Raw genomic sequence first — 14,783 nt, forward strand, 5'->3', positions numbered from 1 at the left:
TGGTGATATGACCAGGAGCCAAATTATCTTCATGCTGATGGGGCTTACAGTCCAGAGGAAGAGAGAGATAATTTTTTAAATATTGTGAGAGGTGATCTAAAAGAGTGATTTAAAGGGTGTAACAAGAGCACCTAATTAAGTAGTTGGGGAAGAGTCCTCATAGTAGGTGACAGCTAGCTGAGACACAGAAGATATTCAAGTGTTAGCTCGGCAAAGAGTATGGGACCAGACATCCATCTGCAGAGAAGGAGCTTGGCCTTCATAGCAAAGCACCTGAAAGAAGGGCCCAAAAGCTGTTCCCTGAGTCTGCCCTGAAATCTGGGGATATGTTGGGAGCCCCCAGACTTGACTTATCTAGCTTCTGATGTGTAGATCAGGGGTCAGTAAACCACAAACTGCATTGAAATATGCCCCGACACCTGTTTTGGTAGGTAAAATTTTGCAGCCTTGCCTATTTGTCTGTCTGTTGTCAGTAGCTGAGGGGTATAGGGTGACAGAGGCTGTGTGACCTCAAAGCCAGAGTAGTCACTATCTGGCCCGTGGCAGAAGAGAAAGGTCGCTGACCTTTGTTCTGGATTCACTCATTAGGCCAGTGGGAAGTGTGGGGTCTGGGCCAGGGGACCAGCTCTCAGCCAGTGGGGCCTGAGAACTGGGGGATCCAAAGACAATGACAAGGGAACAGAAATGGCAAGGTAGCTGGCAGTAGGATCTGAGTCCAGGCTGTGTGGCTCCTGAGGCTGCACTCTTCCCACCGAGCCGGACTGGTGGTGCAAGATCAGCCTGAGAGGGGACAGGAGGGTCTGTCCCCCAGAGCCAGTCAGAGGAGCAGGCAGGGCTTCCCAGAGACACAGGGACATAGGACCTTTCATGAGGTGGTCATATCCTCACCCACCATGGGGCCAGGTGGACAGAACAGGAGGCTTCCCAGCAAGATAGCCAAAGACTGACCACCTTTTCCATCACCCCTGGGCTTCTGCAACACCTTTCTTCCCTCCTAGTCCCCACGTTACCGCACCGTCCTTCTTCCACTTATCCATTGAAAGAGAGCACACCCGTTACCTGGGAACCTTGTTAAATTACTGATGGTTCTGGGCTTCAGCAGGTCTGGAGTGAGGTTCTGATTCTGCAAGGTCAGACATGGGAGTGAACGGATGACTGGATGCCCGTCCTTGGTCCTTAGCAGATGTGGGTACATCCACTTCAAGGGGTCCCCTTGCGAGTGACCTGTATCCAGGCCATCAAGACAGAATATAGCAACATGGATATAAAGTCTCTATCCATAGCCTCTTACATCATCCATGTGTGGATACACAACATGTTTTTATAACCTTTTTCTCCCTCTAATTTAAACACATCATATGTTCAGTACTGAAAAAATTGGAAAAGACAGAAAACCACAACGAAAATGAGTAGTTTCTGCATTCTGTGGCTTTTCCACTTGGAACTATAATATGAGCATTTCCCTGAATCAATAGATATCTTTTGCCAGGATTATTTCTTTTTTAATTTTTTATTTTGGAATAATTTTCAACTCAGAGCAAAGTTGCAAAAATAGTGCAGAGTTCCCATGTACCCGTTGCTTAGCTTCCCCTAATGTTACATTTAATATAATCATAGTTCAGTTAGCAAAGCCAAGAAATTAAGATCAATTCCCTTACTAGTAGCTAAACTGCAGACCTTGTCACATTTTGCTCATTGTCCCACAGACGTCTTTTTCCTGATCTAAGGACCAAATCTAAGATTCCACATTGCATTAGTCATGTCTCCCTAGTCTTGGCTTAGATGGTAAAGAATCTGCCTGCAATGCAGGAGACCCAGATTCAGTCCCTGAGTCAGTAAGATGCCCTGGAGAAGGGAATGGCTACTCACTCTTGAAGAATTCCATGGACAGAGGAGCCTGGCAGGCTACGGTCCATGGGGTTGCAAAGAGTCGGACATGACTGAGCAACTTTCACTTACCTTCTCCAATCTAACAATTCCTTGGTCTTTTCTTGGTCTTTCGTGAATGTCATGCTTTTGAAGAATGCTGGATAGTTATTTTGTAGAATGTTCCTCAGTTTGGGTTTGTCTCTTGTTTTCTCCTGATTCAATCGAGGTTCTAAGTTTTTGACCAGAATACACAGGAGTGATACTGTGTTCTTCTCAGTGCATCGTATCAGGGGTTTAGGCTTCAGTGATTTATTACTGGGGATGTTAACCTTAATTAACCTTGGTTAAGGCAATATGTCCATGGGATCGCTGAGAGTCAGACACGACTGAGTGACTTCACTTTCACTTTTCACTTTCATGCATTGGAAAAGGAAATGGCAACCCAGTCCAGTGTTCTTGCCTGGAGAATCCCAGGGATGGGGGAGCCTGGTGGGCTGCCGTCAATGGGGTTGCACAGAGTCAGACAGGACTGAAGCAACTTAACAGCAACAGCAAGGCAATATGTGCTGGATTTCTTCACTGCGAAGTTGCTCGTTTTCAGGATGGTGCTTGGCTGGCTGTATGGCTTTGCATTATTGATCTGTATCATAACCAGACCCTCTTTGTACACATTTACTTTGTCACCTGTTTTTTTTTTTTTGCTCTGTTACAATGAATGCTGCAGTAGCCATTCCTACTGACATATCTATTAACCCAAATCCCTGATTTATTAGGATAAATTCCTAGAAGTAGAATTGCTAGAACAAAAATTTTTCACTTTTTAAAAAACACATATTTATGTATTTATTTATTTGGCTGCACGGGGTCTTAGTTGGGATCTTTGGTCTTCACTGTGGCCTGAGGAATCTTTAGTTGAGAACTCTTAGTTGCGACATGTGGGATCTACTAATAGTTCCCTGACCAGGTATCAGACCAGGGCCCCCTGCATTGGGAATGCAGGGTCTTAGCCACTGGACCACCAGGAAGTCCCTGTTCATATTTTTAAGGCTGTGCATGCCTGGGGCAGGGCTGTTTGTTTCTGTTTGTTTCTTTCAGTCGGCTTTATTGAGGTGTAGAACATTGTATATCTGTACAACAAAATACATAGATTTGAAGCACACATTTCAGTGAGTTTTAGCAAATGTACGCACACGAATAACCACCACCCCATCACTGTACACAATATAAAATTTTATATAGACAATCTGAAATTTCTTTCATTCCCCCAAGTTCCCTGATGCCCGCTTACAGTCCGTCCTCCCCCATCTCGCCCCAGGCAACCACTGATCTTGTTTCCATCTTTGCAGTTTACCATGGCCTATTCTAGATCTTCATGTAACTCACAATGTCACAATATGTACTCTTTTGTGTCTGTCTCCTTTGATTGGCTAGAATGTGTGAGACTCATCCAGGCTGTTGTGTATCACAAACATTTGTTCCTTTTTTATTGCTGAGTAATACCCTATTGAATAAATATACCATAATTTGTTTATCCATTCTTCCATGAATGGACGTTTGGGCTGTTTCCAGTTTGGGGATATTATGAATAAAGCTGCCATGAACGTTTACCTGTGAATGGACATATATTTTCCTTTCCCCTGGGTACACACCTGGGAGTGGAGTGCTGGGTCCTAAAGAGGTTTCTGTTTAACTTCATTGAACACGGCAGGGTAGGTTATTTTCATGTCCATTTTATAGCGCAGGCCCCAGAAAGCTGAGGGACTTGAATAAAAGCTGGGAGAGGAAGAGAAGGAGAACCCTAGATACTTTTCCTGTTATTTCCTTTAATCTTCAGAGCCACCCAGAAGGTAGCAGGTGCAATTCCCATTCTGTAGGTGATGACAGTGAGGCTCGTGGACATGTAGCAAGTTGAGGTTCTGAGTCCCCCCAGCCTGAGACCCCAGCCCTGAGTCCATGTTCTTTCCCCACATATGATCCTGCCTCCTTGGAGACAGTAGGCAGGGGAGCTGGGCCATCTTTTCCTCTCCTCTTCTCTGCCTATCCTTCTCTGCATCCTGTGGTCCATCCTGCCCCTGCCACTGAGGGCAGTCACCCACGAAGCTGGGGCCAGCCCCCTAGAGATGAGCGTGATCTGTGTGCAGGGCCCGTGACTATTGCCCCATGATCGGCTTGGAGCCCTCAAAGCCACAGCAGGCACCAGGGAGTGACCCCCACTCCAACCTTCTACCAAAGGTGTCCAGTTTCTGCCTCCCTGAAAGGTGATCCTCAGAGCGTTGATCTCCTGGGCTGGTGGGCAGCGGGCGAGGGCAGCGGGCAGGGGCCTTGTCTCCCCGGCCACATCGCAGGCCCATTAGGAGCAGGCCTGAGTGCTTTCCAGAACTGATTAATGGGCTGGCTGTGACCTGGAATGTCATTACTCCCTGGGCTAGAGGGCCCCTCAGCTGGGTCCTTTGGGTCTTTACTGCTGATAATAATTGATGCTTTCTGTGTGGTTGCAGGGAAAGTTCTATCTGGTCATCGAGGAGGTGAGCCAGCTGTTCCGATCCCTCGTCCCCATCCAGCTGTGGTATAAATACATCATGGGTGATGATTCCTCCAACAGCTACTTCCTGGGAGGGGTCCTGATCGTCCTCTACAGCCTGTGCAAGGTGAGGTGGCCTGGGGGCTAGAGGGCTGGCCTAAGGACGACCCATTCACCAGCTGAACCTGGCAGGTGGGGGGCAAGTGAGGAACCTGGATAAACACCCTCATCTCTTTCTGTTTAACTGAAAAGCAAAATTCACACAATACAAAATTATTTTATCATTTTATAGTGAACAGTTCAGTGGCATTTAGAGTCTAGTTCCAGAACATTTCACAAAGAAATGTCCACAAAGAAAGGTGGCTCAGTAGAAAAGAACCTTCCTGCCAGTGCAGGAGACACAGGTTCAATCCCTGGCTTGGGAAGGTCCTCTGGAGAAGGAAATGGCAATCTTCTCCAGTATTCTTGTCTGGGAAATCCCTTGGACAGAGGAACCTGGTGGATCACAGCCCATGAAGTCACGAAGAGCTGAGCATGACTTAGCAACTAAACAACAGCAGCAGCAACTTGGGAAGCATCACTCCTCATTCTTCCATCAGCCACTGGCCACCACAGGTCTTCTTTCTGAAGACTCTCTGGATTTACGTTTTCTGGGCGTTTTCATGTAAATGGAATCATACACTCTGTGATCTTTAGTGTCTGGCTTCTTTCAGTTTAGGGTCATTTCTGAGGTTCCTCCACATTATACCATATGTCAGTATTTTCCTGCATTTATGGGTACAGCCATCCTAATTTCTTGCCCATAAAACTCACTATATGCCATCCTTTCTCATTGTCTTCATAACAACCCTTCCAGATACATTCCATTATCATGTCAATATTATGGGAAGTGTACTGAGGTCCAGAGAGAAGTAACTTGTCCAGCGTCACTCAGCTGGAGATCACAGAACAAGCATCAAACCCAGGCAGGCTGCCTCCAGAGTCTGGAGATCTCAACCCACCAACAGCACAGCCATGGAATTTGTTTTCTGTTCCTCTTAAATTGCACACCCTCAACTCTGCAAATCAGTATAGACCACTCCTCTTTTCATCATTAGTGCAGAGTCAGATTCCCCACTCCTGACAATAAACACATCCTCCTCTTTCTTTTTCCGCATCTATTTCTGGCTTTAGAGAATCCTGAAAGAATCATGTGTTCCCTTTCTTTAAAGCAGGACTAGCCAGGCAGTCCATGTAGAGTCAACCACTGGGGCTTGTCTTGCCTGCCAATTCTGATCTGCTGGCTGTGGCTGACAGGAGTGCTAGATGGAGAAGGATGATCACAGCCTGGCTCAGAAGAAGAGTGATTGATTAGCAATGCCTGCCCTGGGCTTATGGCGGAGGAAGAGGCAGTAGGCATGCCATATATTCGCCATCCTGGCCCCACTGGCAGAGGAGACTGCTGATGGGTAGCAAGACAAAAGCCAAGTAAAACTGTTGGGAATGGGGAGTTTTAAATGGGAGGATGTACCCTGCAGATGTTCAAAGATGAGGCCCATGATGAGAAAGATCCTGAACCATCCTTGGATAGTTTGTAGCCATCCACTCACTCTCCTTTCAGTCCTTCGACATCTGTGGCCGCGTGGGCGGAGTCAGGAAGGCCCTGAAGCTTCTCTGCACCTCTCAGGTGAGTTGGCTTCTGATGGGCCTCACCGAGCTCATAGGAACCAGGAGCTGGGAACAGACCACACTGTGCTTCCGAGAGTGCCTATCCAGCAAGGGGCCACAGCTGTGTTTGTGTCTTTCTCCCTCCCTTCTGTCAAGCAGAATTACGGAGTCCGGGCCACGGGGCAGCAGTGCACAGAAGCTGGTGACATCTGTGCCATCTGCCAGGCTGAGTTCCGGGAGCCTCTGGTCCTCATGTGCCAGGTAAGCAGGGCCGGGCGGGACCGCTGGAGATGGGCGCCACGGGACCACAGGGCCCTGCCCCATGCAGGAGTCCCAGGTGCCTGTCCCCTGCCAAGCCTCGGGGCGCTGGGCTGGGTTTCTGGCAAAAGTGTGGTGAAGCCTGGAGTCTGTCAGACCCAAGTATAAAACTCAGTTCTGCCTTTCCCAGCTGGCTACCCTGGGGCAGGTTACTTCACCACTCCAAGCCTTGGTTTCATCAGTAAAATGTAGAAAATGCACATTTTGGTATGGTACAGTGTCAGAATGTTCTGCACGTGAATCTTAGCGGGTGTGTGGACCCCAAGTGGCTCAGTCCATCTCCCCAAACCTTGGTTGTTTTCATTTATAAAACAGATATCATAATAGTGCCTACTTCATTTAATCATAAGAGCTATTCTTATCAAATGAAATCATCCCTGGGAAGAGCTAAATTTGAAATATTCAGCCCTAAAACTTTATACTATTACAGTTATTAGTATCATTATAATTATTACTACCACTTGTTTTCATTATTAGTTGTGGGTCACCAACTCATAGTTCTGGTCAGTTACTTTTAGCTGCCTAAACTTACCCCTTCTCCTCCTCCCCCAACCCTTCCCCCTCCCCCGCACCTTCTCCTCCTCCCCCAACCCTTCCCCCTCCCCCGCACCTTCCTGACATGGGGGCGGACTAAGATGTCAATTCAGCAAATGTGTATGAGTCAAAGCATCCTATCAGATACCGGGCAGGGGAGGCAGGGGGCACACAGACCCTGTCCCCTTCTCTAGAAGCACACAGTCACCCTGGGGAAACAGACACATACATAAATAACTATGAAACAAGGCAGGCAGTGATAAGTGCTGTGTAAGAGAGATTCATGCAGCATCCCAGGGGACCGGGCCAGAACGCGATGAGTTGGAGGTTGAGAAGGCTTTGGGGGAGGCATAGCCTGCAGACTGGAAGGAATGGGAGAGCAGACGGCTCTCCCCCTGTCCCCTTGCCCCCACCACCCAGGGGTAGGAGTACAAGAGGTGGGGGCCTTTTATGGCACCAACAAAATTTTTTTGTTTTTGCTGTTTGAGGATGTTTAAGAGGTTCATTTTTAATTTTTAATTGTATTTATTTTTAAAATTGAGAATAAATTTGTGTGACTCAAACATTCAAAAAGGAGATGAAGAAGTCATGATGATTAAATGCAATGTGGGACCTGATACAGAGAGAGGACAGGAGAGAAAAACCAGTGTCGTAAAATCCGAAGAGAGGCTAGAGTTTAGTCCATGGTCATGCCTCTGTGTGGGTTTCTTTCTTGGCTTTGACAAATCGACTATGGTGATGCAAGAGGATGGTACTGGGGAGACTGAAACTGGGGGAGGGGTGTCCAGGAACTTTCCGTACTACCTTTGCAGACTTCCCTGGTAGCTCAGCTACCACCTGCAACGCAGGAGACCCTGTTTTGAAAGACCCCCTGGATAACGGATAGGCTACCCACTCCAGTATTTTGGGGCTTCCCTGGTGGCTCAGTCAGTAAAGAATTGCAATGCAGGAGACGTGGGTTTGATCCCTGGGTTGGGAAGATCCCCTGAAGGGAGGCATTGCAACCCACTCCATTATTCATGCCTAGAGAATCCCCAAACAGAGGCACCTGCTGTGCTGCAGTCCATGGGGGTCACAAAGAGTTGGACACGACTGAGCGACTAAGCACAGAACAGTACAAGATTATTTCAAAGTAAAAAGTTCATTAAAAAGATATTCTAAAGATACAAAAAGGGAAGTGATGACAGGGCTCCTTCACTTATCCCTAGCTCCCTAGGCCCCTAAATACCCACACAGGCAACCATTGTTGCCAGTTACCTTTATATCTTTCCAGAGATGCTCTGAAAAGTTTAAATACACAACACACACCATGAACATATCATTTCCAAAAAGACCTAACTCATGGCCCATTCTGCATCATTTCTTTTTGATTTGAAACTCTGCCTGAAGAGATTGCTCCTTATTTGCATAACATCCCATTTTATGGATTGACCATCTTTGTTCAACCATCCTCCCATTGACAGGCCTTTAGTGGTTCATAGTCTTTTGTTACCACAAGTATGGTTGTCAGGAGGGATCAGGGATAGGGAGATCTGTAGCACCTACCTGGCCTCATTGTGTTGATTAAATGAGTTGATTCAGGTGCTGCGTCTAGAACTACACATGGTCAGGGTTCCATAAACACTAGCTCTCACTGGCACGTATTCCGTTTCACACGTGTGCAAGCTCTTAGTAGGATACACTCCTAGTAGTGGAATTCCTGGGTCAGAGGGTATGCAGTCTGACAGATACTGCTCAGTCGCCTTCCGTAAAGGAGTGCATCTGTTTGCGCTCCCAGTGAGGAGTGTGACGTGCCCTCTTGCTTCACCGCCCTCACCAACACACCACGTTATCAAGCCTTTCCCGAGCCTCGCCAATCTGACAGGTGACAAACGCTCTCTTGGTGCAGTTTTCACTTGCATTTGTCTAATTATGAGAGCAGATGAGCATCTTCTCATATGCCTCAGAGCCATCTGTATTTCCTTCTCGGTAGCAGTGATTATTTGAACATGATGTCAAGGTGAAAGTTTTTCTTCTTCCTTGATGGCAGTCTCTCCAAGCCTTAGTCTGTGTGTCTCTCTCCCATTCTTCTCCTGGTACCAGTATGTGTCCCCATCCCTGGATTAGAATTGGTGGGAGGGGTTGGACAAGACACCGCCATCCCAGAGCTAGGAGCAGTGGCCACATCCAGTGCTGCTGAAGCCCACATACCTGGCCAGGCCCAGTACACGCCTCAGTCTTGCTCTGCTCCTGTGAGCTGGGCTTAGAAGGACAAGGACAAAGATGCCTTCCACAGGGAAAAGGGCCTCAGTAATTCCTAAATGCACCGAATGAATGAGCAAATGGATGAATGAGTCACGTGTTACATCCTCATTAAAGGCTTCCCTGATTCTGTTTCCCCAGACTAGTCAGCACCCCTAGCTATGCAGCCTCCAGATCATATGTTTTTCCTTAAGAGCATCTATCCCAGTTGTCAGCTAGATGGCTAATTGGGCGACTGGTTAGGTCAGGTCTGTCTCCTCTTTGCCAGATTGTAAGCCACTTGGGAGTGGTGACCATGTTGTCTTAGTAGTGTAACCACAGTACTGACTCAGTAAACAATGGCTGGATAGAAGGAATGGGATGGTTGGAGAGATGGATGGATGGGTGGGTGGGACAGATAAGATGGATAGAGCACCTCCTGAGGGCAGGATCTCTCCCAAGTCCACACTCCAGGATACATAGCCAGGGAAGGGTTAACCATCCAGCCCTGCCTGTGATCCCCCACCAACCACAAACTGACCTGATGCTACACATCCCAGCCTGGAAGGACCCCTCTGCCCCCTCCCTCTGTAGACACGCCTTTGTTTCTCTAGATGTGGGAGGCAGTCCTAGGTCATGAACTCCTCCAGCCCTGCCCCTGGGGTCCTATGTGCTTTGAATCTCTTAATTTGGCACTGGATTCTGTCCTGTCTGATTCTCTGAGAAGGAGACCATGAGCTCCTGGAGGCCAGGGACCAGGTCTTCATCATGCTGGTATCTCTAGAATCTTCCACCTAACCTGCATGGGAAGGCATTCATTTGTCAGAGTGCAGGCCGGGGCTGGGCAGTGGGGTTACAGCAGCAGCAGTCACTGCCCTGTGGAGCTGCTGGGCCTGCTGACCCCTGGATCCTGCACTTCAGACCTTGGTGAGAATCTGGGCACAGCCTTCAAGACTCTGCATGGCCTCCTCACCTCCTCCCCCCCACTACCCTACACCCTGTAGCCACTTAGAGCATCTCGAGATTCTCAAACACTTTCCCATCTCAGGAGGTTTGCACAGCTGTTCCCTTCAGCCTGGAATGCTCTAGCCCCACCCCTTCTCTTCCCCCAGTTAACCCCTAAACATCCTTCAGACTTCAACACAAGCATCACCCCGCCTCCAGGAACATCCCTTGACTATGCAGAGCAGAAATCGTCTGTCTTGTTCACTGCTGGGTCTCAGCTCCTAGGACCGAGGCGGGCATGGGGTGGATGCTGGGGGAGGCGACCCCAGTGGTTCTAATTGCTGTCCCCCGCAGCACGTGTTCTGTGAGGAGTGCCTCTGCCTCTGGCTGGACCGTGAGCGCACCTGCCCGCTCTGCCGCTCAGTTGCCGTGGATACCCTGCGCTGCTGGAAGGACGGGGCCACTTCGGCACACTTCCAGGTGTACTAGGGCTGAAGACTGTGGCCCCGGGGCTCGCAGGCACACCAGGGAGATGATGGAGGGTCAACGGTGTCAGGACCACCTCTGAGAGCTTCCTTGAAAACAGCCCTCGGGCCCGACTGCCCTCCCTCCTGCCTCTCTCCATCCAGCCACCTGTCCCCCACCCCACCCCCGCCCTCACCTTCCTCTCTTGTTTGCCTCCACATGGGGACGCCTTCTCACTCACACTTGGTCTCCACCGAGGTCAGTCTCCCTCCTCCCTCCGAGTCAAAGAACTGATAATGGACCAGATTCTACCTGTTGGTGATCATAACCCGTGGTGACCTGACACCTGATGCTGCAAACCGGAGAGAGGCCTTTCAATGCCGCCTCCCCACCAGGGCCCCAGGTCTGCAGATGAGAATCACTGTGAAGTATTTTTCAAATGCAAATGCTGGGCCCCACCTTATACCTACGGGAACTTCGTGTATCAGAACCCTCAGAGTGAGCCAGGCAGGGTCTCGAACTTTCGGCCCAGATGACCTCCTATAACACTCACACCGCCCCAAGGTGGAGGTACTGTTGTCTCCTCTGTGTCACAGATGAAGAAACTGAGCTCAGAGCTCCATGTGGAAACATTCCCAGGTCACCCGGCGAGCAGTGATGGACCAAGCTTGCAGCCCCGGCCTGTCTGGCTTTGGAGCCTGCCTCTTACCTACACACTGATGTGCTGCTCAGACACTGCGGGCATGAGGCCCCTCAGTCATGTTTTTTTTTTTTTTTTTCAACGCACAGGAGGTGATTCTGATGTCATCGGTGACTCAAGTATGTAGTGTGTTTCATTTGGACTGGGTTGAGGATGCTAATAGTGAATGCCAGCTCTGAAAATCTAGTCGTGACTGGGTTCACAGGAAATTTTGGTCCTTAAAGTTGCTGTTTAGCTGGATTCCTGCCAGGATGCTCAGTTGTGATTGGGTATCTTCCAAGTGGCACAGTGGTAAATAACCCATCTGCCAATGTAAGAGACATGGGTTCGATCCCTGAGTTGGGAAGATCCCCTGGAGGAGGAAATGGCAACCCCCTCCAGTATTCTTGCCTGGGAAATCCGATGGACGGAGGAGCCTGAAGGGCTACAGTCCACAGGGTCGCAGAGTCAGACGCGGCTGATCGAGCACAGCACATGGCACATCAAGAAAGGCCGGTTCCAGAGACCTCCCCGGAGGCAGTGGCTAAGACTCTGTGTCCCCAGTGTGGGGGCCTGGGTTTGATCTCTGCTCAGGGCACTGAGATCCCACATGCCATGGGACGTGACCTGAAAATGAAAAAATAGAAAGGCCGCCCCTGGTCCAGATGCGGGTGTTACTGGGTGTCCCCTCCCGTATTTATTTCTCTTCTCCTTTTGTCCTGTCCCTCATTTAAATCTCAGGCTTGTCAACAGCTCCTGTGGCCATTGCCTTCTCCTCTAGTAGCCTTCAGAGCAAAAGGCAAGATCCTTGTTACGGATTTTTTTTCCACAAGCCAGTATGCTGGCAGAGAGCACAGCAGCGATCCATGTTTCCTGGAATGTCTCTACCAGAGCTCCTAATCTCTGTAACACAAGCTCTCCACCCACGAGACCCTCTCTGCTCTGAAATCTGGGAGGAGAAGGCACAAGTGGCCCCTTGGAAGCCACTGGAATCTTGCCTGGCCTACCCACCCTCCCAGCGCTATTCTCTCACTGTCAACCTCAGTACCACAGGTCAGTGCCAACAGCATTAGAGAGAGAGCATTCTGGGTGGCTACTGAGCAGATTAGCAAGAAAGCCCGAGAGAAATGGTGGGAGCCTTACTGCCACCTCACCCTCAGCCAGGATTCTCATGCCCATCCCATCCCCAAGAGATTCAGGGCATTCACCCCTTTTGTGCTATCAAGTCAGGACCTTTCCTTTGCCTGACATCCCTGGCTCTTTGCTGGTACCCAGCAAGACATCCCTTCCAGGGCAGCGTGGCATCTTTCAGGCTCTGTTACTATGGCAATGGCCGTGATGTTAACAATCCCACTTGCCTGGATAATCAAGTCGGAAGGGGAAGTAGGGCCAGGGGGATTTGGCTGCTCTGCCCCCTTCCCCCTCTCCCCCGCCCCCCACCTGGCCACCTTGAGGAAGAACTGAAGGGACACACCAGGAGCTTCTACAGCTGATTTTTATCAGAAGGATCATCCTGCCTGCAGATGCCATCAAAGAAGCATGAGAAAATGCCACTGAAGAAGACTTACTAATGTGCCAGCGTGTGATGGAGCAGACAGAGCAGTCTGCTGGGAGTCAGGCCTGGAATTTTGATTTCAGACTCCACATGGCTTTGGGAAGTCACTTTACCTCCCCGTAGCCATCTCCAGGGTGACAAAGCCTAGTGCATTATCTGTGGGAACCAGGGAAACCAGCAATGTAGATTACAGATGAATACCCCCAACCATTTTGTCAATTACACTCATGCCACCAAAAAAAAATATTGAACGTTCTGCAAATAATGAGCCATGTCTCAGACACTATAAAGACTGTCACATGCGGGGGACATTTGGGGAGGGGGGGCAGGTGGGATGATTTAGTTTCGATTTTATTTATGTATCCCACCCTGAAGTCACATTCTGGAGGTTTCCTTTTGGGGTGGGAGGATTTAACTTCTGCTCAAGGCAGAGAAACAGTGGCCAGGGGCAGAGGTTTCCAGACATCAAGCTGCATATTTTCCCTAACATGAGAAAAGCAGCCAAGAGTCACCATTGGAAAGAAGAACAATGCCACTGTCTTTTATCCACCTCGGCTCTGCAAACTCATTTGTTAGAGGCAGGGTTAATTGAGTGTCAGGTGGGAGAGTCCTGCTCTTAATATTTTATGATTCACTGGCTGAAGTTCCACGGAGTCCTTGGAAATGGCTCTCCTAATGTAAAAGATCTTGAGCGTAATAAATACGAGATGAAAAAAAAAAAAAAAAAAAGCTTTGGACCTGGATGTCATAGGTTCATTATCTCCCTAAGGGGAGCATGTGAGAGGCATGGGAAGACTTCCAAGCTGCCAAGACCTGGGGTTGGAAATAGGAAATGTAAAGTCAGTCCTGGAATCTTAGTATGTTTGCTCTGGGCCAAACAGAGCCGCCTTTGGTGTATTTAACGTCCCCTTAAGTTGCAGTCTGCCAATAAATATGATGTGTTGATAAAAGTTACTTCTGGGTTTTGAGTCTCCATTTTCCTCTTGAAGCCAGGTGGACCTGTTTTAGGACAACTTTGAAGAGATGTTTTGTGCACGGGGTGGTTCTCTGATGGCAGTTTTTCCCCAGAGTGGATCCCATTGAGTTGCACATGATTTATTAAGGAAGTGCTCCCAGGAGAAACCAGTAAGGGAATGGGTGAAACGAAATGGGAGAGGGAGGAGATGCAGCCCAATAAGAGGGCGACTTTCAGAGAAGTCCCAGCTCAGCTTGGTCCCACGGGCAGCTCTGGAGCATGAGCTGCATCTCAGAATTGGTCCAACCCTGAGGTTTCTGTGCTCCCAGCCATGGGCTCATGCGGGAGGTGGGAGGGACTCTCAAGCACTCCACTCAGGAGGCCCCAAGCCTCTGAAAGTGTCAGGTGCCACAGAACACACTAAGATGCAAGACGGCACTGAGAACTGGTAAGAGGGATCAGAAGGGATCTCGGTGTGGCATCTACAGTGCCCACTGCAGCCTTCACTATAGGCTGAATGATACCAGGTGCATGGGCTGATTCAAGAAGGGTGTTCCCGGACCCCAGAGGATGATGGGTATTTAAAATATAAATATCAGTAGTGACACCTGGTGCCTCTCAGGTCAGCATTAGGAAGCCAGCCACACAAGCATCATCAGGCAGAACCTTTTGGTTGGAATCATTGGTAAACCAAGTCAGCTATGTCTTGAATAAAAGGACTCTATTTGGTTCATGTAAGAGCATGGGCTTCAGGTACAGCTGGATTCAGGGGCTCCAGGGACATTAGAATCATGTCTTTCCATCCCTCGGTTCTGTTTTCCTTTGAGATGCTTTGATTTTCAGGCTGTCAGATCCCATGTGTTGGGAAGAGGGCACCCCGAAGCTCTGTGCTTGTGTTCTACCAGCTTCACAACCTCAGCAAAGAGCCCCTGCTTCCCCGAAGCTCCAGCAGGAGTCTTGAGCCTTATTCTCATTAGTTTGTTCCCAAACCAACCATTTTAGCTCTGAGGACTCAGAGCGCTGAACAAGCTTGTATTGGGTGTTGTGCTCTGGACGTCAGAGCAGAGTTGGGTGG

The 14,783-nt window shown here is 49.1% G+C and overlaps 1 protein-coding gene across 2 annotated transcripts in view; it reads left to right on the forward strand.

The window, feature by feature from the left end:
* Positions 1-10,697, forward strand: part of RNFT2 (ring finger protein, transmembrane 2) — a 59,175-nt gene extending 48,478 nt beyond the window's left edge. For both annotated transcript variants that reach the window (XM_070386096.1, XM_005888304.2), the window contains exons 8-11: positions 4,368-4,517; positions 5,991-6,056; positions 6,197-6,298; positions 10,409-10,697. In XM_070386096.1, coding sequence (XP_070242197.1) covers positions 4,368-4,517; positions 5,991-6,056; positions 6,197-6,298; positions 10,409-10,543 — 453 coding nt within the window. In that variant the 3' untranslated portion in view covers positions 10,544-10,697. The remainder of the gene's footprint in view (positions 1-4,367; positions 4,518-5,990; positions 6,057-6,196; positions 6,299-10,408) is intronic.
* The last annotated feature ends 4,086 nt before the right edge of the window (positions 10,698-14,783 follow it).

The sequence above is a fragment of the Bos mutus genome, chromosome 17 (assembly GCF_027580195.1).
Source record: "Bos mutus isolate GX-2022 chromosome 17, NWIPB_WYAK_1.1, whole genome shotgun sequence".
NCBI classification, from domain to species: domain Eukaryota; kingdom Metazoa; phylum Chordata; class Mammalia; order Artiodactyla; family Bovidae; genus Bos; species Bos mutus.